Source organism: Hyperolius riggenbachi, chromosome 7 (genome assembly GCF_040937935.1).
Source record: "Hyperolius riggenbachi isolate aHypRig1 chromosome 7, aHypRig1.pri, whole genome shotgun sequence".
In the NCBI taxonomy this organism is placed as follows: domain Eukaryota; kingdom Metazoa; phylum Chordata; class Amphibia; order Anura; family Hyperoliidae; genus Hyperolius; species Hyperolius riggenbachi.
In genome coordinates, this window is record NC_090652.1 from 252,736,257 (window position 1) to 252,760,243 (window position 23,987).

At 43.9% G+C, this 23,987-nt stretch overlaps 1 protein-coding gene across 1 annotated transcript in view; it reads right to left on the bottom strand.

Annotated features, from left to right (window-relative positions):
- SLC25A12 (solute carrier family 25 member 12) overlaps nucleotides 1–23,987 on the bottom strand; it is a 194,416-nt gene that overhangs the window by 21,027 nt on the left and 149,402 nt on the right. The window contains exons 14-15 of the mRNA XM_068245524.1: nucleotides 9,460–9,600; nucleotides 983–1,121 (exon numbers count right to left, since the gene is read on the bottom strand). Of these exons, the coding sequence (XP_068101625.1) occupies nucleotides 983–1,121; nucleotides 9,460–9,600 (280 nt within the window). The remainder of the gene's footprint in view (nucleotides 1–982; nucleotides 1,122–9,459; nucleotides 9,601–23,987) is intronic.

Consider the following 23,987-nt stretch of genomic DNA (forward strand, 5'->3'; position numbering starts at 1 on the left):
ATTAGTACCAAGCTGAGTTTAACTCTTCCTGTACTGGAACCAATATGAGACTGTTCTTTGCTACTAATGTTCTATTTCTTAGCTGTACTACACATACAATTCATTATATCATAACTGTATTTTTTTTCTTCAGATTCCCTTTGTAGCCCCATCCAAAGATCAGTTCCTGTTTATATTTATTGAGATCGCTCTATTTTCTTTATATTAGCATTCAATTTTGAATTCAAGTCCTATTCTTTGATGGTGTTGTTGTTCGTTTAGCATCACGGTGTTCGGAACCAGAACACACGCATTCAGCACCATTTCAGCACTGAACAGCTAGATGGGGTACATTTCATTTATCTCCAATACTTCCTCCTTCCAGCTTGGAAGGAGGAAGTATTGGAGCTAAATAAAACGTACTCAGTCCTGCTGTTCAGTGCTAAATATGTGAGTTTGGGTTCTGAAAACCATAATGCCGAATTTGAACAACACCACCATTCTCTGATAGACCCCCTTCACTAATGACACATTTGCAGCTGTAGGTACAGGAGGGGGCACCTAGAGGAAGTACCAATCCCTGCCTCCAGTGACCCTTCCTAATATCGCTCTCCTCCCTGCTTCTTTTGAAGGATGAACATTTGAAGAGCCGTCATCACCTTTAAGATGCACCGTAGAACATTTCTCTATCAAAATATTTTCCACCCATCTCGCACTTCCCATGCCACTTTTTGACAGACACCTTTTGCAGATGGACACCTATAATGCGGCACTGAGTCACCGAACGGCATTAAGCTGTTTACACCAGTTATGCTAATGCAATTAGCACTCATTAAAATAACGACATCACCCACGGTGAGCATGTGTTTACAGCTCCTCACTGGTGACTGATACTGCTTTTGTATAAACGGGCTGATGAGGACAATTTTCATGTTCTCTATTAACAACAACACAGAGCTATCTGGCATGGAGGGGAGGAGGAGGGCTATAAACAGGGCCTTACCTGCAACGGCACCAGCTGTCAGTAGCTGTAAGGCACCTATGTGGCCTTCATCGTCAGCCAGCAAAGACTTGGAATGCGCGTAGACAGGGAAGTAGATGGCGGAGAAGGGGATGTCACGCAGGAAGCAAGCTTTGGCACCCTGTGGTGATAAGGGAAATGTGAATACATTAATGATGCTATCTGTTGTAAAGTGAGCCTGGCCACAGACCTGGGGAGCAAAAGCTAAGCGTATGATTAAAGATACATCAACAGGTCACCTTTACTCAAAACAATCAACAGTCTAATAAACGTAGTAAAAGCCAAAGTAAAACAAAAAGAAAAACTTCACTATAACAATAGCGTGCCTTATCTGAGTTAACATGCCTTATCAGAGTTTACATGCCTTATCAGAGTTTACGTGCCTTTACAGAGTATCATAGCGATCGCTATGAACTTATTCCTGCTAAGTGGCAAGGACTAGAGCTGCACTCGTCCTGCCCTGAGCCCCTGCGGGTCCAATCACTTTAAAGGACATTATACCTGCACTTTGATTGGCCCAACAGGCTGCCTGTCAAGTGACAGGCAGCCTATTGGACCAATCAAAGTGCGGGGTGCGGGGATAAATGTCCTTTAAAGGACAGGGCAGGAAGAGTGGAGCTCTCATCACTAATGATACAGGCTTGTAATATGATGAGCTAGCTAAAGTATTAATTCAAAGTATATTCACTCAGTTTACCCTTCTGCTACATAGACTTGGTAAAATTGTACAATCAAGATTGTATCATTAGTGGGCACCTTTAGAGCATCATGCACAATGCTGGCATGTCTTTAATATCACTCATTGGGGGTTGATTCACAAAGGTTACTAATTTTTTACCTTAACTGTAAGGAGTGCTAATGCATGAGATAAACAAATAAGGAGCGATAATTCATGACCTAAATAAATAAGGAGAGCTAAACCATGAGTTATGTTATAAAAAGAGAGCTAAACCATGAGTTACCATATGTCAAATAAGGAGAGTTAAACCATGATTTAAGTTAGATAAGGAGAGGTAAACCATGAGCTAAGTTAGATAAGGAGAGATAAATCATAAGTTAAGTCATTTAAGGAGAGATAAATTGTGAGTTAATAAATAAAGGTGAGATAATTTAACAGAAAAGCTTTGTGAATCTGGCCCATTATGATTGTACAGGATTCGACCGACCATTTAAAATCGCACCCAGACTGCTTAATTCCTGTCCAAGAAGCAAATCACTCATGGCTAATCTTTCTCATTGCTTCTGGAGCTGCCCTCTACTCACTATTTAATAGAATCATGGATTTTGGCTCACAATTATACTAACAAGTTTCAGATTATTATTATTTTTTATTTATATAGTGCCATAGTACTCTACATAACACAAAACAAATAGTGGGGTGCATAAATACATGAGAAAATCAAAACACTGTACTATCAGGACATCCAGGAGTAAAGATAAAAAAAACTTACATAGCTGATGTGTGGTTTGAGACATCACCAATGCTAGTTCTGTACATGTTTATATAATAGAGTACAGCAGAAGCAAGAAACACCAGGAAGAGGTCCCTGCCCTTGCAAGCTTACAAACTAGATTGTACCAATCTGTACCCTCTCCTGTCCTGGAAATTGCCCCTTTTCCCCTCCCCCGCCATTATCAACAGTTTCAGCCCCTCCAGACCATGATTTCCTAGTTGTTTTTGATCTATTACTTATGGCTGCTAGATATGCTGGGTGGGCCATTCTAAAGAATGAACTAGAAGGAAAGATGTAACTGGAAGAACAAAAAAAAAAAAGACACCCGGACACCGGGAGCCCGCTCTGGTGTGATATCGTCTTAAAGGGTTTCTGATGAAGAAAATCTAGTAGATTTATACTCACAAAGGTGGGTTGCTTCAAGGAGGCAACCACTCGTGTGTACAGGTGAGGAAATACCGTCCCCACTCTGCCTTTTCTGGATGGTCTCCGTCGCGGCTCCAAATGAAAGTATATTCGATTCGCCTAATCGCGAGGCGTCGAAACCCTACTGAATAGGGTGTATCAAATAAATTTTAGGGGGTAGGAGGCACCCAATTTGGGGAATAAAAACACAAACTGATTAGTCTGTTAATAGACTAAAAGAATCATATTAAGCCAATAATTGAAATATAGTTTTATTTATTTGTAGTGATCAGCACAGTGACAACGCGTTTCTCGGCGTAAGCCGCTTCCTCAGGTCCAGTGTGTGCAAGTCAGGGTCACCAGCAGGCAACCACTGTAAAGGCAGGAGGGGAAATAATCCTGACCCCACTCAGGATTAAGAAGCCGCTCTCTGTAGACAGGAAAAAGGGGTAGCAACCCTCTGTCAGAGGCGCTTAACTTGAATCCTTGTGCATATCGCTTGATACTCCTCCCTGTATTGCCTGATGAAGCAGGATTGAGCCTGCGAAACGCGTTGCAATTTTTTTGGAGTTTCTAATAAATGTGTTTGACTGTCTGAATCGCAGTCGTTGTAGTGTCTGCTTGAGGGAGGTAAGACCACCACTTCCTCCTTCATTTTTGCCAATTAAGTTGGTTTTTAAGCTCATTTAATCTAATTTTATACTTTTGGCGCCTCTGTTCATTGTATACAATTTCAAGTCCACCCTTGGTGGAGGGTTGCTACCCTTTTTTCCTGTCTACAGAGAGCGACTTCTTAATCCTGAGTGGGGTCAGGATAATCTCCCCACCTGCCTTTACAGTGGTTGCCTGCAGGTGACCCTGACTTGCACACACTTGACCTGAGGAAGCGGCTTACGCCGAGAAACGCATTGTCACTGTGCTGATCACTACAAATAAATGAAACTATATTTCAATTATTGGCTTACTATGATTCTTTTAGTCTATTAACAGACTAATCAATTTGTGTTTTTATTCTCCAAATTGGGCGCCTCCTACCCCCTAAAATTTATATGATCTAGAAGGAGGACCACAACTCACTGCAACTTGTGAGAGGCGAGAAAGAGCCAAATAGCATTAAAAATGTAAAGAACAATATGGAGGCTGCCAATTTTGTTTCCTTTTAAACAATACCAGTTGCCTGGCAGCCCTGCTGATCTATTTGGCTGCGGTAGTGTGATTCACACACCTGAAACAAGCATGCAACTAATCTCAGATCTGACAAAAATGTTATAAACACTTGAGCTGCATATGCTTGTTTAGGGTCTATGTTCTGTTCTTGAAATTGGACAACAAAGAAAATAATTTACAATGGATTCTACTATAAGAAACCTTCTAATTCTCTTTTTCTACCTTCTATGTTAAAGGGGTTCTGTGTATAGTTAAAAAAACAAAAACAGATACTTACCTGGGGCTTCTATCGGCCCCCTGCAGCTGTCATGTCCCGTGCCGTCCTCCTACGATCCTCCGTTCCCCACCACCAGCACTAGTCAATTATCCCGTCTCCGGGAGCAGAGGCGGCCTTAGAGCACGAAAGGCCTGGGGCGAGTGTCATAAGTAGGGCCTAGAGCCATAAGACTAGGCCATCTACCATACCACCATGCTCACAGACTTGTCCACTTCTAATGCAGTACGCCTTATTATTGTTTAAAAACAATTAAGTTTGTTAAAGGCCACTAAGCTAACCAATAAACTGAAGATGGGTACTAAGTTGGCTGGGGAGCTAAGGATGGGTACTAGGCTAGCTGGGGAGCTGGGGATAGATACAGGCTGGCTGGGGAGCTAGGGGTGTGTACCAGACTGGCTGGGGATGGGTGCTAGGGTGAATGGGCCGAGAAGACAAGACAAATTTACATTTATATGTACTTTTATCCTTCTGGCGCCTCTGTTCACCTACCAACATTTATATCGCGCTTTTCTCCTGGCGGACTCAAAGCTCCAGAGCTGCAGCCAATAGGGCACGCTCTATAGGCAGTAGCAGTGTTAGGGAGACTTGCCTAAGGTCTCCTTCTGAATAGGTGCTGGCTTACTAAACAGGCAGAGCCGAGATTCGAACCCTGGTCTCCTGTGTCAGAGGCAGAGAAGCTGCTTTTTCTGCACCACCACCAGGGGACAAGGTGATATGTGTTGTCTGTTGGCATGACTTTGCTGGCTGACACTGATTAGTACTGTAGAGTCTTTACCTGTTTAGCAAATTCCAAAATATGATGCTACTGAGTCCTGTGAGAGGTTGACTGTCGCAGAATCGCAGTGATCAGTGGTATTTTGTGCGCCCATGGCTGGGAGTGCTATGAACATGGAGTAAATCATGATGTCAATGCGCAGGCCGCTCTCGTCCGTGGCCATGCAATAAAGGACGCATGCGCCACTGGGTCTAAACATGAGCCGACCAGGAAGAACGGGGCTCTCAGTGCGTGCGCAGTGGGCATAACTGCGGGGCCCCCCCACTTATCCCCCCCTAAGGCCGCCTCTGCCGGGAGCTTACTGTGCAGGCGTAGTACTCCTGTTGTAAAGTTGAAGCTGGCATAAAGATAAAGCAAGGAATGCACAGCCACATACAGTAGTCGTGTATCTAAAACTTGATAGAGAAATGCAAGGATTCTCACCACTCAGTAGACACGGTCCCTGTATGCCTTCCAAGGCTATAACTCGATATGAGGTTAGCTGGGACCTCCCATGGAACTGTCAAGTGTGTGGTCTCCCTCAGATGATGCACCACTGTGCATATAGTGGGGGCACCGTAGGGGTTATTCAAACAGTAGTGACTCAAATATAAGTTGAGACACCCCCCCCCCCCCCCCCCCAAACTTTTGGGCCACTTTTTTGGCCCAAAAATAAGGCTCATACTCGAGTATATACAGTAGTTATCTACTTTTGTATGTGTTCTTTTTTCCTGGGATAGTATGGCTGTCAAGATTAGATTATATTTCTGCAGACATCTGGTATAGTATCTACTGATGCAAGGCAGTAAACCAGGTAAATGTACAATATCAGGTAGATCTGCCACAAATCCCTAAATTAAAGAAAACCTGAACTGAACTTTAAAAGTCAAAATAAACATACACAAGTCATACTTGCCTCCTGTGTAGTCTACTCCTCAATCTATTTTTCCTCTCCTGCATCCTGTTTGTCCACTGTGATCAATGGAATTCTCCGTCCTCCATTTTGAAAATGGCTATTACCCCATAACAGCTTCCTGATCAGCACACTGTTAAACTGTAACATAGCCCGCTTGAGCCATAGGGAAACATGGACACATCAGTTCTCCTCTCAGCTGTAACTGACGGCAACTGATATATAACTGACAGCAACTGATATATTTCAGTTCTGACAAAATGTTGTCAGAACTGGAAGGGATCACTGTAAGAAAAAAATGGTGAGCTTCTGAGAGGAACTGATGGCAAGGTGACTATGTAATGTTCATTTGAAGTTACCTCGTGTTTATTTTAAATAATTTTTTTAAATGTGTATGGCCAGCTTACACTTTGGAAATTAGAAGAAAGCAGCGGCATGCCACTGGCTGCAAACAATTGCTGTATTGGCCACCAGGGAGGTGCATCACGTTGCAGACTTGCTGGTCCTTCATCAAGTGTACAATGAACTGCAAGACTTAAGGTGCGTACACACGCCTGATCTCTTCAAACGACGGGTCGTCAGACCCACCCGCGGGGCGGCCATTCTGACGGCAGTTTCCCCGTGTGTACAGTCTGTTGGCAGGCTTATAACGCTGGTTTTGACCAATCCGCTCGGCAATGACAGAAGGTAAGGGATGACCAGCTGGAAGTCCCAAGCGATGATTTAATCAATTCAGGCAAACAGGTGAATAAAACAGGGAGGTGGGGAGGAGAGATGCCCTCATCAGAGTTACTTGGGGTGTTGGTGTAAGGGGTGATTCAAACTTTAGGGAAAATATTATCTATGAAGGTGCATTCTAGTCTTTCCTCACCAGTCGTGCTCCTCGGCATGTTATACATGTAGTGTGTTAGCCTGACAGCATGACACGTATGACATATGTGGGATGGCCCTGTAGACACAGCTGAAATAATAAAGCTGGTCTGCTGCCTCCTCTGCAGACACATGAAAGCTATCAGGATAAATGGTGCCCAATTTGGCTCATGCAGGTGTCAGGGGGCCATACATCATCATCAACCTCTCTAAGCGAGTTCTTTTATAACTGCCCCCCACCCCAAAAATCAATGTAGATTTTATACCTGCAAACTGATAACCACAATCAGAGGAATGCTTAATTTAACAGTTACACAGATTTACTTATACTAGAGAACTGTGCTAATGACTTCAAAAGTTCAAAAAAGTTTAAAAGAGAAACTCCAGAAGACAGTTTTGCAAAACAAGGGTTTATCGGCCTTGCTGGAATTTTCTATACATCTATTTATACCAAAAAGGAATATTCTGGAGTAAAAGTGTATTTGGATATACTAATACAGTAATGAGTTTAGGTAAATGTATATATTTATACTATTCTGTACTAGTAAGTTCAAATCTCAAATACACATCTAAAGAGGAAACTTTTAAGGGAATCTGAAGTGAAAATAAACTTATGATATAATGAATTGTAGGTTTAGTACAGCTAAGAAATAGAACATTAGTAGCAAAGATATGAGTCTCATATTGTTTCCAGTACAGGAATAGTTAAGAAACGTCAGTTGTTATCTATGCAAAAGAGCTTCTCTGAGCTCTCCGACCCAACTTGGGTCAGAGACAGTCCTATTTTCTGAAGCACTTACAAATCAAAGAAACAGTGAGACACAACTTCAGATAAGGTTTTACTGCAGGGAAGTTAAAAGGGTCATTAGCTCTGCTCTGTTTCATAGTTTAACATACAGAGTGTGGTTTGTAATTGCAAATATGACAAAAAGATCAAATGTTAAAAAATATATATATATATAACTGAACATAAATATGAGATCTTTTCTTTGCTACTAATGCTCTATCAATTATCTGTACTACACATACAATTCATTACATCATAAGTTTTTTCGCTCCCCAATAATTTGGAATATATACTAGAATCTTCTTCTTAAATTATTATAGGCTGATTTATTAAAGCCGGGCTCGGTGTTTCACTGAAAGTGGCTGTAGATGTATATTATGTCTACAGAAGGACAGTGTTATGGTAAAACAGAAGATTCACATTTTTCTAAGGTCGGAGCAGGGACCAGGGTCCATTCAGTGGGTAAATTGGGAGCAGGACCAAGGTCCCTTTAGTGGGTAAATTGGCAGCAGTGTATCAGGGTAGGGTGGGAGCAGGTATCAGGGTCCTTTCAGTGGGCAAGGTTGGAGCAGGGTCCCTCCAGTGGGTAAGGTAGGAGAAGGAACCAGGGTCCTATTAGTGGGTAAGGTGGGAGCAGGGACCAGGGTCCTATTAGTGGGTAAGGTGGGAGCAGGGACCAGGGTCCTATTAGTGGTTGAGGTGGGAGCAGGGACCAGGGTCCTTTCAGTGGGCAAGATTGGAGCAGGATCCCTTCAGTGGGTAAGGTGGGAGCAGGGACCAGGGTCCTTTCAGTGGGTAAGGTGGGAGCATGGAGCAGGGTCCCTTTAGTGGGTAAATTGGGAACAGTGGCCAGGGTCCTTTCAGTGGGCAAGGTGGGAGCAGGTACCAGCGATCTTTCAGTGGGTAGGGTGGGAGCAGGGACCAGGGTTGTTTCAGTGAGTAAGGTGGGAGCAGGGACCAGGGTCCTATCAGTGGGTAAGGTGGGAGCAAGGACAATGTCCTTCCAGTGCGTGGGTTGGCAGCAAGTACCAGGATCCTTTCAGTGGGTGGGTTGGCAGTAAGTACCAGGATCCTTTCAGTTAGTAATAGTGGAGACAAGGGAGGTTTTTAGGACAGGTGACATTTGTAAGCACATTTATCCTATGCTTGTAGTCTTGGGTAGAATGAAGTGGATGGTTCCAACTGGAAGGGGCTGTCAGTTACTTGGTAGATTAAGGTAGTCACTGGTTTTTAAATATATTTAGTTCCAATTCTCTTCTTACAAGACTTGTAACAGAAGTAGACTTGCTAAATAAAACTGTTGGCTGAAGAAGGGCTTTAATATCCCCCGGCAAATAATTCAAAGAGCTCACATGATTGATTTTACTGCTAGGAGAAGACAGCGGAACACCATAAAAAGACTGTAAAGCCCAAATGTACAAATCACCTGCAACATCTAATTTTAGGTGTTCCCTTTAACTTGCTCTAACATTATCACTATTCTAATAGTAAAATGATATCACATTACTAACAACAGAGACAGTCCCCAAGAGCACCTGCTTATTCCATTTCTTGATGTTGCCCTCAGATTAGTTCCTCAGTAACACAGCAGCCATTTCTGAGATTCTAATGTTTATGAGATGCATAGGCTGCAGGAGTGCTTAGTGCTGACTCTATTATTACCAAGTCTTGTGAAGATAAATGTGAAAACACACCGATATTTAAAACAAACTGTGAGCCAGTGTCTTTGCTAGGCTCAAACGCAGCATTAATACTCTGCAGATATATCTTGAACCCCTTTGTGTGACTTATGCATGAACATCATCAGTGAGGATATTATCTGCGGCACTCACCTTATAAAGACCGAAGAAGCCCAGATCTCTGAGCACGGTGAGCGCGCTGACTCTGGGGCCGGTGGTAATTTCTCCTGCAACCTGCAGGCGGATCTTGACAATCTCCAGCGGGTTTGTGAAAATGACTTGGGAGCCTCCTGCCTGCACACAAATAGACAATTTCACCAAAGCGGTTACCAGACTGAAAGATGAACACAGGTGACTATATAACGCAAGCAACAGTCCTCACTAATATACATCTCACTATCACTACATAATAACTGTTTCTTATGTGAAGAATTAATCACAGGTGTATAATACGGCAATGCAGTGAAACTGGTGGCTGTGCTCATGAATTCAGGAATCTGCGGCCCTGATCAATCCATCCACAAATTACCCGTTCCCAGATTAATGGTGCATTATTATATTTGCCTCCTGACTCCCTGCTGTGTTCAAACCTTCTGTTTCATGGCAACATGAGCATTGTATAGATGTATTGCCTAGATACAGTCTCTGGACCCTTCTCCTCTGACAGGAGGCAATGGTCAATAGAATGCAAATAATTTTGGTTTGCTTGCAAATTTTATGCAAATTGTACTTTATATGTCATAAAATTGTACCCCTCCAGGTCTCTCCCCAATTGTATAGTGGATCCCGGGGGCCCCTGCAAAGTTTTCAGCAGCAAAGCGGCTCACCTATCCTGGCAGGTGTGCATTCACGTTTTCATCCCCACTGGCTGTATCTTCTCAGTGACCCGGCATATGTTATTATGTAAAAACATGCCCCGGGTCATGAAGGAGAGGCGCCCCTCTGAGGATGTAGATGGGACTGCATGGACCTAATAGAGGAGTGCACCAGCCAGGACAAGCAGCAGTCAGTATCAGCCTAATTTATAAAGGAGGTGCTAAGCATTTCACTTGTGGATGTCATAAATATTATAGAAAATAAGGATTTGGTTAATTAAAAGTGACTGATATTGAGTCATTATGATTTGCCGCCCTCGCTTGAGTCATATCAGATCAGAATGCCGGTTGCTAAGTGCTATATCAAGTAGTGGTTGTGTGACTCACTTGTATTCAGGGCCGGCACTACCATTAAGGCAAATGGGGCAATTTTCCCAGAGCCCCAAGTGTTACTGGGTCCGTCCAGGTCTCCCTCTGACTTGTCTTCCCCAGGCCTGGGCATGATTTTTGGCAAGATTGCAACTCACCTGTCCTGGCACGCTGCTATGTCCATACTCTCAGTCCTCATCCCTGCCTTTTCTCCACGACCTGTCACATGTCATTACGCATAACATGTGCAGGGTCACTGAGAAAAGGCAGTTAGCAGGATGAAGATAGGATGCACGGGCACAGCAGCACGCCAGGACAGGTGAGTTACAATAATGCCACAAAATGTGCAGGGGCCCCGTTGAGCACGGCTCAGGGACCCTGGGGGCTGAATTTGCAGGGGAGGGGGCCCCCAGTTTAACTTTTCCCAGAGGTCCCATTTAAGCCGGTAAGAGAAATAATTTTTTTTAATCCACGAAAGCTTCAGTTTATTAAAAATAATCTATCCTCAAAAATACAATAACACGACTAGAGTAGAGTCTCATTTATCCGGCACAGGCAGGGATTGTCTGATGCCAGTTATGTGTTCTTGACTGTTGCTTGAGAAGTCAAACAACTGGCATAAAATTAACACTAACCTTAGCCCTTATTCAATTCACTTTTTCTCGTCAGTTTTTTCTCCTAGATGAAATTTTCACATCTTATCAATAAAATGCCTTTTAAGCCACCAGCAAGCAAGAAAATACTTTATCTCTACACTTTTTCACTTAAGTATCACTTTAAGTGTTGCCAGAAACCAACAGTTGTATCTATCCTCCTACCACTAAAAATGACTTTTAGATATCCCACAGTGTGTCATGTTTATGAACTTAAAAAAAGTAGATTTATTGTTTTGTCTGAATGTAACAATCTCTGTGTCTCAGGGTGTTTAAATTGTATGACCCATTGACATTTTTTTTATCTATCCTCTCCTAGCAGAGCTGGGCTTACTAGAGCAAAGTATTTTATGGCTGTAATTCCTTATCAGTGAGGGACGCTATAGTCCAACTGGGTCCAGACTGGAGAAAAGCTGTCAGTTGCATAGCTGAAGATTAACTCTTTCAGTCAAAGAAAGAAGAAAAGCATCACAGCATAGTTATTTGTGTGCTTGGCACTGTATATACACATGTCTATCTCATCATGTCACATGTCACTGAAGATTCCCTTTTGGTAAATCAGGCCCAATATGGGTTACAAAACATAGCTGGTTTCCTGTAAAGTGGTATTTAAAGGGGCACTACAGCGAAAAACTGTAAAATGTAAAATATGTGCAAACATATGCAAATAAGAAGTACATTTTTTCCACAGTAAAATGAGCCATACATTACTTTTCTCCTATGTTCCTGTCACTTATAGTAGGTTGTAGAAATCTGACAGAAGTGACAGGTTTTGGACTAGTCCATCTCTTTATAGGGGATTCTCAGGGATAGATTTATTTTCAAAAGCACTTAGCGAATGGCAGTTGCTCTGTCCAACTGCTAAAAAACTGTAGTGAGCAGGGAAGCTGGCCAGCATCATTGTTTATATCCTTTTTAGGGAATATCTTTATAAAGAATAAAAGCCTTGCTGAGAATCCCCTATGAAGAGATGGACTGGTCCAAAACCTGTCACTTCTGTCAGATTTCTACTACCTACTGTAAGTGACAGCAACATAGGAGAAAATTAATTTATGGCTCATTTTACTCTGGAATAAAATGTACCGGTACTTCTTATTTGTATGTGTTTGCAGATATTTTTAATTGTACAGTTTTTGCTGTAGTGCCCCTTTAACTAAAATTTAGGACAGTTTAAAGTTAGAGATGGGTGAAGCTCAGGGCAGTACATAGGCAGGTCAAAGTGTGCTTATTTCTTCTATGCCTATAGAAAGTTGGACCAGTACCTAGCACTAAGTAATGCAGTGTAAAACAACCTACACTCTATTAAGGAACTGAAACTTTTGTGCATACAGTTGCCAGTGTTCCTCCCTCCTGTTTCTCGGCACACTATGAGTCGTTCAAATTCTGCGTTCTTTTACAATTACTTCAAAATGACATTCTCCAGCACAAGCAAACTTTTTTCGAAGGACCATCCAAAGTACGCTGCCTTCCTTTTCACCTTCCCCTCCCTCTGACAGAAAGGATATCTGGACTTAAAGTGCACTGCCGACATTGTTGCACATGGGGAATAGAAAATTAGTTTTACAAATCAGCACGGTTCAAAAGTTCAATTAATCTTGAGGACTTTTGGATGCTGCCGTCATTACTACAGAGAAAAGAAGCAAATTAAATTAATGACTTTGTGCTTTTTGAAGTCTATTTGATGTTCACTATTTCCAGGCCTAGAATAGAGACTTCACAGAGCAGCGAGATTATAGCTAACCTCCATGCTCTGCAGTTACAAATAGATAATAAAAAAGAGAATGAATCAAAATGCTACAATGAATGTCCTCCCAGATTGGTAAAAAGGTACAAAAAGTCGATTTATCAGCTACTAGAGCCACGGAAGAGGAGACACACTTGTGACCTCCAAAGGTCAATATATTGTCTGTAAGCTGTCCTAATATACAAATGGGCTTTTGTCCTTTGTTTATCTATGTACGTTTTAATCCAGCCCAACCTATATTGAAACGTTCTATGCGGCTTTCCCAGACAAAAGTGGCAGATTCAATCACGCTGGCACTTTCCCCCATATTATTAGAAATCCAATATCATCTCTAGAGCTTCAGACAAAAGAACTTTCACTACGCGAAGAAAAGAGGCTCTTTTTTTAGGAGCAATTTTCCTATCCGCCATCTAACTTATTCTCCAAAGTCTTCAACGTACATGAGATTGAAGGGCTTGGAAGGCCTAAGCAAACCGCGGAAAAGGACATGTTTGTATGACATCAGCCCAATTAAGTGAAGTCATGGATGACGGGATGCTTGGGCAACATGTATAAAAATGGCTTCACCATGGTCAAGTGATCTCTGACAACGATGTCACTGCGTCACTCTTCATATTACACAGGTGCCCACAGAGGGCTTGATTTACATTTCTAAGAGAGAAAACTAGTATTTTTTGCTGCTTCACTAGGCTTTAACACTGGAGAAAAGAAGCACCTTTTACCCCGTAAAGTGGAGAAAGGAAGTACCGTATGTCCCTAAAGTGGGGAAAACAAGCACTATATATATCTCATAAAGTGGAGAAAGAAAATACCGTATGTCCCCTAAAGTGGAAAAAAGAAGCACTCTATATACCATAAAGTGTGGAAAAGAAGCATTGTATATCCTGTAAAGTGGAGAAAAGTAGCATTGTATAACCCGTAAAATGGAGAAAACAAACACTGTATATACGGTAGAGCCATGCCGAGGATCCTTAAGTGGGGGGAGCTCAACATTAAACCCCACCCCCTACACACCCCTACACACCTGAATGCTGTTCAGCACCCAAGGGCCACTTTCACAAACCACCCCTCCCAAGTCAAACAATGCTACCCTAGGCTGAAGGTGAAAGGAGTATTTAGAGTAGGAAGTGATTCCCCCAATCCAAGATAGCAATCTCCCCCCCGATTTCCCTCCTCCACAAAAAACTTTGAAAAATTAGCAAAAGTTGGTCTTCCTGCCCACCCCTTTCATGATATGTAACCTCTTACTGCTATTGAATGGGCTCCAGCGGAAATAGATGAGCCCAATCATGTCCACCCTACTGCGCAGGTGGCTCGCTTGTCGGCTGATATTTCGGGGGTCCCAGCGCTGGATCCTGGAGGGTGAAATAAAAACAAGGAACACCAAGAGCCCCAATAGTGTAATATGTACTGGTAAATGGTTACTAGATAGAGTAAATATTAATACTCACAAACCAGGGTTACCATTAGGCAACCACTGTAAAAGCAGGTGGGGAGATTTTCCTGACCCCATTCAGGAATAAGAAGTCGCTCTCTGTAGATGAGAAAAAGGGGGTTCAACCCTCCACCCAGGGTGGACTCAATACAGAGGTGCCTGGCTCTTCTACTGACCACATATGCTATTGCTCCGTTGTTATTGCCTGATGAAGCGCGATCAAACTTGCGAATTTGGAGTTCATAAATAAAATATATTGACTGTGTTTACTACAGTCGTCGTGTGTCTACTTGGAGGAGGTAAGTCCACCACTACCTCCTCTATTTACCAAGAATTTGGTTTTTAAGCTCATTTAGCTTCCTTTTATCCTTTTGGCGTCTCTGTTCTCCTGGAGGGTGAAATGGAAGCCTCATTGAGATCCAGAGGCTTCCACCTCCCGAGGTATGGGATGTTTTGTTTTGTTACTGATTCACTTTAAAGTGTACCTGTAGGGGAAAAGTGCCCCAAATGGATCATAGAGGGAAGAATCTGGATAATCCAGAGGCTTCCCTCGTCCTCCTCCATCTCATCATTCCAGCGCTGTCTTCTCCGCAAAGCCGTCATCAAGCCCTAGTCTACAACTCGCGCATGCACAGTAGCATCTCCCGAAGCCCAGTGGGTCAGTGTTATTGTGCAGGTGCAGTGAAACCTCATTCCAGGGGTCTCAGCACTGGAATAGCAAGATGGAGGGTGAAGGGAAGAAGCCTCTGGAGCACCCTGAGGTAAGTATATCATTCCTTCGGTTTAATAACTTACAGGTTTGCTTCGATGTGAAAAGTGATGTAAATGAGAAGTTCACATTAAACTAGAGATAGCTTTATAAATCAAGTCTATAAAAAATATGAATACTCTTTAAAACCTGCCCATATATTGCGGCAGCAGGTTATACATCCATTATTCCATGGCACACCCTGGAGACTTCAATAAAGCCAGGAAGTGTTTGGTCTTTCCATGCAGAGTAGAGGCGGCCAGTGGAACAATATGTCCTCACACTGCATTCTGTCATATCCCCACCACCTTCTGGGAAGCTGCCTTTACTAACAGACACCTACAGACCTGTTGACAAATTACACTGTAAATACTCATTATCCAAGTGCATCAATGTGAATAGTAGAAGTCATCTGTTTAACCTCTATGTCAAGCAAACGGGGAAAAGCCCACAATGAACAATTAAGCAGAGGAAAAACTGACAGAGCCGGGCACAGAAAAAATATGCACACTGACATCCGGCAGACAGCGGCCTGTGCCACTTTTCTGCTGCAGGGTGTAAACATGTGACCCCTCGCATTAGACCAATTGCCCTTTCCCATTCCACCCAAGGCAAATCCTACAAACATTAGAAGGGCTCAAGCACAGCTTCCTCTTCACAACCTACACAGTCCTGTGTCCCCAGTTCACTGCGCTAATCATGAGGCCTGTCATTCCTGGGCTTGTCTGTGGAGGCAGCCTCACTTCATTCAAGCAGTATTCTATAACTAACACACACACACACACACACACACACACACACACAGACAGACAGACAGACAGACAGACAGACAGACAGACAGACAGACAGACAGACAGACAGACAGACACACACACACACACACACAAAATAAGATCAGATAAACAACTAATTTGCATTAGATATGAGTTTATTGAATGCTCGCCACTAAGGGGAGCTGTTTTCCACAAGCAGCTGAAGGTGGTGAATTCAGCTGCTTCCATCCACCATCTTTAGCACTTGGCACAGGCGGTGGAAAAGCGGTCCCTCCCCTATGTAGCTCATACTCAACATGAGGTGGTTTTTCACCACCGAGTAAGGTTGCTGTGTGACAACCATGACAAGATAACAAACCAATAACAAACGTCATTCGGCTGCATTTAATTGCCGCCAAATGGCACTATCGCTGTAAACCGAGCGGCTGAACTGCTCGACAAGCGAGCAGTGCTGTCCTTGGAATAGAGGCTTTACTAGGTTGTATTTACATAAGGTCGGCAAAACTTCTGTGTGCAAATAGCAAGCGTACATTTTACTGGGCGTTGCACAAACTACACAACGTGCCTTACATAGTTTGTGCAACTCACGTTATACACACAATGCATACAATGTATGTATAACGCATGTTATGCAAATAGTGTGATGCATGGTATACATATCCTATTTGCACCACATGCGTTACATACTTTGCATAATGCCCAGGAAACCTTAAGGTGCCCACTAATGGTACAATCTCCCAGACGAGCGGCCATATTATCGAGGTAATGTTATTGGTGCCAATCGACGACAAACAACTGTTTTAACAATCGTTCAGGCAATCAAAATGCTGAATGATTCTTTTAGTCAGATCGGATTGCTTATCATTTTCCCCTCCTTTGCATCGATCGTTCAGGAGATCGGTTCACATTTATATGTGCTGTGTGTGCATATGTTTTCCTGAAAATATAGCCCAAAGGGAGCTCTGCAAGTGTTTGTCACTTAACAGTAGACGTTAAAAAAAGATATAAAGGCCAGGCTTGCCTGATGAACCACATCCACCAATAGCGATGGTCAATGAGAGGCCAGTAACTCCAACTTGCATGCAAATTGCATGCTGCTTGGAAATGGGGCAAACATGACCAGGAGGAAGTGCAAGTCACTGGCCTAATTGTAAGCTGCATACAATTTACATTATTTGCATGCAAGCTGCTATTTGCATCTCATTACATCTCTGGTCACCACTGTTCACTAGCTTAAAGGGGAACTGAAGAGAGAGGTATATGGAGGCTGTCATGTTTATTTCCTTTTAATCAATACCAGTTGCCTGGCGGCCCTGCTGGTCTATTTCTCTGCACTAGTATCTGATTAAAACCAGAAACAAGCATGCAGCTAGTCTTGTCAGATCAGACTTATAAGTCTGAACCACTGAAACACCTGATCTGCTGCATGCTTGTTCAGGGGCTATTGCTAATAGTATTAGAGGCAGAGGATCAGCAGGGCTGCCAGGCAACTGGTATTGTCTAAAAGGAAATAAACATGACAGCCTCCATATACCTCTCTCTTCAGTTCCCCTTTAAAGGGTAGGTGCACACATAATATAGCATGAAAGGTTGCGTTGTATGTCATGTGCATATTTTTTGTGTGCCTTTTTACTGCGTTTTTGGTGTGTTTGCATTTTTTTTTTTACCACAGATGCGTTTCCAAGCGTTTTGCATGCGTTTTAATGCGTTTGTGGTTCGCATATGCGTTTTGTATGCATTTCTCATGCGTTTTATAATAGCGTTTTATGCAAATAACTAGGAAGACAACAGGAAGCGGAAATACATCATAAAACTTTTGTATATAAAAACACATATAAAAACACATGGAATACGCATTCAAAACACATACCATTGCATTTCCATTGACTTTCATTATATGCGTTTTTTTCCTGCGTCCCATAGACTTCCATTAGCGACAAAAACGCAGCGTTTTCCGTAACACTAGCGTTTCTGCTAAGTGTGCACCTAGCCAAAGGGGATGTCCAACGAAGACATAAAAAGAAAAAAAAATCGGTACTTATCCGTTAGCCGGGCGCATCCGGCAGGTGGCGCTAATTACTATACCCCCTCCAGGCCGCCATGGATAGTAGGGAAAGATGTAACTCAGGTGGAGTTTTGTCGCCACCTGCCGGATGCGCCCAGCTAACGGATAAGTACCAAAACATCTACTTACCTGGGGCTTTCTCCAGCCCGTCAGCCGTCCTGTGCCCTTGCCACAACTCCGCACCGGTGGTCCGGGGTCCACTCCGATGCAAGATGTCAACCTCGGTAGGTCGACATCTACTGCGCAGCACACTACAGATGACATCAGTGCCACCGCGAGCGAACACTAAGAATCCAGCGCAGGAGATTTGGGTGCAGCCAGTGCCACCGTAGGCCGTAATAGGAATTACAGCTATAGTGGCGCACAGAGTGTAACTTCGGTGCTGTCAGAAGACGGAGCTGAAGTTACATTTAAAACACTAATTCGGCCGCCAGCGATAGGTGGAAGCCGAATTACATCATTCCCCACTATCCATGGCGGCCTGGAGGGGGAATAGTAATTAACACGGCCGGGACTTGTGCAGCAGCAGGATCAGCCATATACCGGCTGTTTCATGCGCCCAAGTCTCCCGGCGTCAATTTATCTTGTACGCAGGCGCAGTAGATGCTGACCTGCCGAGGTCACCATCTTGCATCAGAGGGGACCCCGGACCACCGGTGCAGAGTTGTGGCGAGGGCACAGGACGGCTGACAGAGGAGGAAGCCTCGGGTAAGTAGATTTTTTTTTATTTATTTAGATATTCCTCAGACATTCCTTTTAAGCTAAATACTCACCATCTGACAGGGGAAGATGGATCCAGCAACGTCCCCTGATGACAAGTATTCCACGATCCATCTTCCGCCCAGCGGGTACACGCAATGTCACACAATGCTCGTGAACGGGAAGCCAAGCGATTGCAGTTCTTTACTTGGAGTTGTCAAGGGTCTTAAAGATCCACTTGTTATCGCCATCGGTAAATGTTGTTCGCATGATTGCTCTCCTGTCATCAAGTCGTGAGATCTCGGAAACGATCTCTCGTCGGTCAAAAAAAAAATCGCATGATGGGTATGGGCCTTTAGAAAAATTATGGGAAATCAGGTCCTGCCTGGTAAATGACTGCGTTGTTCTGGCTTAAAATATATCTGTAGCCAAAAAGGAGTTCGCTTAACATCTGGTACCTAAGCTGTCACACAGTTATGAGAACAGATGACCGTGCTCAGCAGACAAGAGTTCTGTAAGTGGCATGTGACAAATGACTTCAGGAAGTTAAGAACCTATGGTGGCAAACATGCTAATTTCCTGGCTCTAGGTGCAGCTATCAATCGTCTGGGAATCACGTCCATCACTCTGCTTCACTTGTACAGCGTAGTACCATCACACTGCTTCACTTGTACAGGGTAGTACCATTACATTGCTTCACTTGTACAGGGCAGTACCATCACACTGCTTCACTTGTTCAGGGCAGTACCATTACATTGTTTCACTTGTAAAGGGCAGTACCATCACACTGCTTCACTTGTACAGGGCAGTACCATCACACTGCTTCACTTGTACAGGGCAATACCATCACACTGCTTCACTTGTACAGGGCAGTACCATCACTCTGCTTCACTTCACTTGTACAGGGGAGTACCATCACACTGCTTCACTTGTACAGGGCAGTACCATTACATTGCTTCACTTCTACAGGGCAGTACCATCACACTGCTTCACTTGTACAGGGCAGTACCATCACACTGCTTCACTTGTACAGGGCAGTACCATTAAATTGCTTCACTTGTACAGGGCAGTACCATCACACTGCTTCACTTGTACAGGGCAGTACCATCACACTGCTTCACTTGTACAGGGCAGTACCATTAAATTGCTTCACTTGTACAGGGCAGTACCATCACACTGCTTCACTTGTACAGGGCAGTACCATCACACTGCTTCACTTGTACAGGGCAGTACCATCACACTGCTTCACTTGTACAGGGCAGTACCATCACACTACTTCACTTGTACAGGGCAGTACCATCACACTACTTCACTTGTACAGGGCAGTACCATTACACTGCTTCACTTGTACAGGGCAGTACTTTCACACTGTTTCACTTGTACAGGGCAGTACCATCACACTGCTTCACTTGTACAGGGCAGTACCATCACACTGCTTCACTTGTACAGGGCAGTACCATTACACTGCTTCACTTGTACAGGGCAGTACTATCACACTGTTTCACTTGTACAGGGCAGTACCATCACACTGCTTCACTTGTACAGGGCAGTACCATCACACTGCTTCACTTGTACAGGGCAGTACCATTACACTGCTTCACTTGTACAGGGCAGTACCATTACACTGCTTCACTTGTACAGGGCAGTACTATCACACTGCTTCACTTGTACAGGGCAGTACCATCACACTGCTTCACTTGTACAGGGCAGTACCATCACACTACTTCACTTGTACAGGGCAGTACCATCACACTGCTTCACTTGTACAGGGCAGTACCATCACACTGCTTCACTTGTACAGGGCAGTACCATCACACTGCTTCACTTGTACAGGGCAGTACCATCACACTGCTTCACTTGTACAGGGCAGTACCAATCACACTGCTTCACTTGTACAGGGCAGTACCATTACACTGCTTAACTTGTACAGGGTAGTACCATTACACTGCTTCACTTGTACAGGGCAGTACCATCACACTGCTTCACTTGTACAGGGCAGTACCATCACACTGCTTCACTTGTACAGGGCAGTACCATTACACTACTTCACTTGTACAGGGCAGTACCATTACACTGCTTCACTTGTACAGGGCAGTACCATCACACTGCTTCACTTGTACAGGGCAGTACCATCACACTGCTTTACTTGTACAGGGCAGTACCATTACACTGCTTAACTTGTACAGGGCAGTACCATCACACTGCTTCACTTGTACAGGGCAGTACCATCACACTGCTTCACTTGTACAGGGCAGTACCATCACACTGCTTTACTTGTACAGGGCAGTACCATTACACTGCTTAACTTGTACAGGGCAGTACCATCACACTGCTTCACTTGTACAGGGCAGTACCATCACACTGCTTCACTTGTACAGGGCAGTACCATTACACTGCTTAACTTGTACAGGGCAATACCATTACACTGCTTCACTTGTACAGGGCAGTACCATCACACTGCTTAACTTGTACAGGGCAGTACCATCACACTGCTTCACTTGTACAGGGCAGTACCATCACACTGCTTCACTTAGGTACATAGTTACATAGTTATTTTGGTTGAAAAAAGACATACGTCCATCGAGTTCAACCAGTACTTGTACAGGGCAGTACCATCACACTGCTTCACTTGTACAGGGCAGTACCATCACACTGCTTCACTTGTACAGGGCAGTACCATCACACTGCTTCACTTAGTTACATAGTTACATAGTTATTTTGGTTGAAAAAAGACATACATCCATCGAGTTTAACCAGTACTTGTACAGGGCAGTACCATCACACTGCTTCACTTGTACAGGGCAGTACCATCACACTGCTTCACTTGTACAGGACAGTACCATCACACTGCTTTACTTGTACAGGGCAGTACCATCACACTGCTTTACTTGTACAGGGCAGTACCATCACACTGCTTCACTTGTACAGGGCAGTACCATCACACTGCTTCACTTGTACAGGGCAGTACCATTACACTACTTCACTTGTACAGGGCAGTACCATTACACTGCTTCACTTGTACAGGGCAGTACCATCACACTGCTTCACTTGTACAGGGCAGTACCATCACACTGCTTCACTTGTACAGGGCAGTACCATTACACTGCTTAACTTGTACAGGGCAGTACCATCACACTGCTTCACTTGTACAGGGCAGTACCATTACACTGCTTCACTTGTACAGGGCAGTACCATCACACTACTTCACTTGTACAGGGCAGTACCATTACACTGCTTCACTTGTACAGGGCAGTACCATCACACTGCTTCACTTGTACAGGGCAGTGCAATGTGCTGAGAGTGAGTGGCGAGGGCTCCACCCCTGCCTCTGCAGCAGAATATAGTAAGACTAGGAGCACATTAAGCAGAATCACCTGTGTTGTGGAGAACACAGGCACTTGTGCACAAAATGAAAGGCTACGGGCAACATAAAAAATTCCTTATCTTTGCGATTTCAAACGTGCGTTTTTCAAAGCATATTTCTGTGAAACGCATCTGAAACGCACCGTATGTAATTTAATAGAGACGCAGAAGGTAGGCATTTTACATGTGTTCTGCTGTGTTTTTACTAAAATAAGAAAGAAAAGCAGAAGAACTGCTGCTGGCTCTCCAAACTTAAATTGGGTGTGCAACTTGATCACTGAGATTTCTACCCATTGACTAACATTGGCCATGTGTTGCTGTGCATTGGCTTGTGTTTCCCAAAGCGGTTGAATGTGCAAAGGGTGAACCCTGCCTTAGGCCCAGTGCACACCAAAAACCTCTAGCAGATCTGCAAAACGCTAGCTGATTTTTAGAGCGACTCTAGGCATGTTAGAGATTTTTTAAACATTCCTAGCGTTTTTGGAGCGGTTTGGTGTAACAGATTTCATATATTGTTACAGTAAAGCTGTTACTCAACAGCTACTGTAACAAAAACCTGGAAAACCGCTCTGATCTAGTGTTTTTCAGAGCGGTTTTCCACTTTCCTATACTTAACATTGAGGCAGAAACGCCTCGGAAATCTAAAAAAATGCCACAGTCTCCAAGTTTGCATTTGTGGAAAAAACAAACAGCCCTGGTGTGCACCAGCCCACATTGAAATACATTAGCCAAACGGTTTTTTCAAACCGCTAGAGTTCTCAAAAACGCTCACAAACCGCTCTGGTGTGCACCAGCCCATTGAAATACATTAGCCAAGCGGCTTTCAAACCGCTAGCGTTCTCAAAAAGGCTCACAAACCACTCTGGTGTGCACCAGCCCTTACATAGGATACGGAGCGATTCACACAAGGCTGTTATTATTACCTTGTACATAGAATGTGTCCACATATAATGCAGCATTATACTTTAAGGACCCTTTTACACTTGCCTTGCAAGTGTGTGTTGCGTTACCCTGTTTGCAAGGCTTTGGGGCCGAACACACTTACCATGTCGCGTCGGGAGTGGCCGATCGACCGCCGAACTGCTGCAAAGTCAACAGCGCCTTACCAACAGACTTCTGCAGTGATGAAGTAATGTAAGTCAATGGACGGCGCAGAAATTTTAAATATGTTGGCAGCGGCGTGCTGCGCACATGCGCAGAATGATGGGAATACGACAAGGAAATCCAGAAATCCCAGTGACATACTTCCTGTCCAGCAAGAACAGGAATGGGGCGGAGCCTCTGGATCATGCATTTTTGCTTGAGAGAAAAATCAAATACTTATCTCGGAAGAGGGAAGACTCTGAATCCTCCTCGAGACCACTGATCCAGCAATGGACCATGCAGAAGTTTGCGGTCTGAGCAATAGCATGGATTCGCTTGGGCTCAGAAAAAAAAGTCCAAGAGGTTCTGCGGTACTGCACAGTCGCCAGGCATCCTGCACAGTGCAGCCTCGCTCATTCATGGACAGAAGCAAGGCCAGTGCTCCACTATCCAGCTAAGTAACCATTTGGGGCACTTTTTTCCCTTCAGGTACACTTTAATACGCTGACATACCTGTGACTGGTGGAGCTCTGCCTGCTCTCTCCACTGTAATCACTCCCTGGCTTACTGACACCTGCTGTTGAGATGAGAATGATGCCAATAACACAGTTGGATGTAAAGCACTTTACATCAAACCCTATACGGTAGTCACGGTTTCCAGAAAATGTACTAGAAACTTATAGCCGTGGCAAACTGGAATTGGGTGATAACCTATAACAACACGCAGCTACAAAATGGCTTGTGCAGTGATGCCCTATACAAAACATTTCGTACTAATGTGGAGTTACCCTTTATGTTTTAGCGAGGGTGCCTCTCAGCATGCAAGAGATGCTGGGCCTTCTGGTAAGAAACCAAGCATGCTTTAAAAGGTGAGTATTGTCTACCACCTGCTACTTCCCATTAGGCTGGTTTCACACTTGTTTTTTGCCCTGTG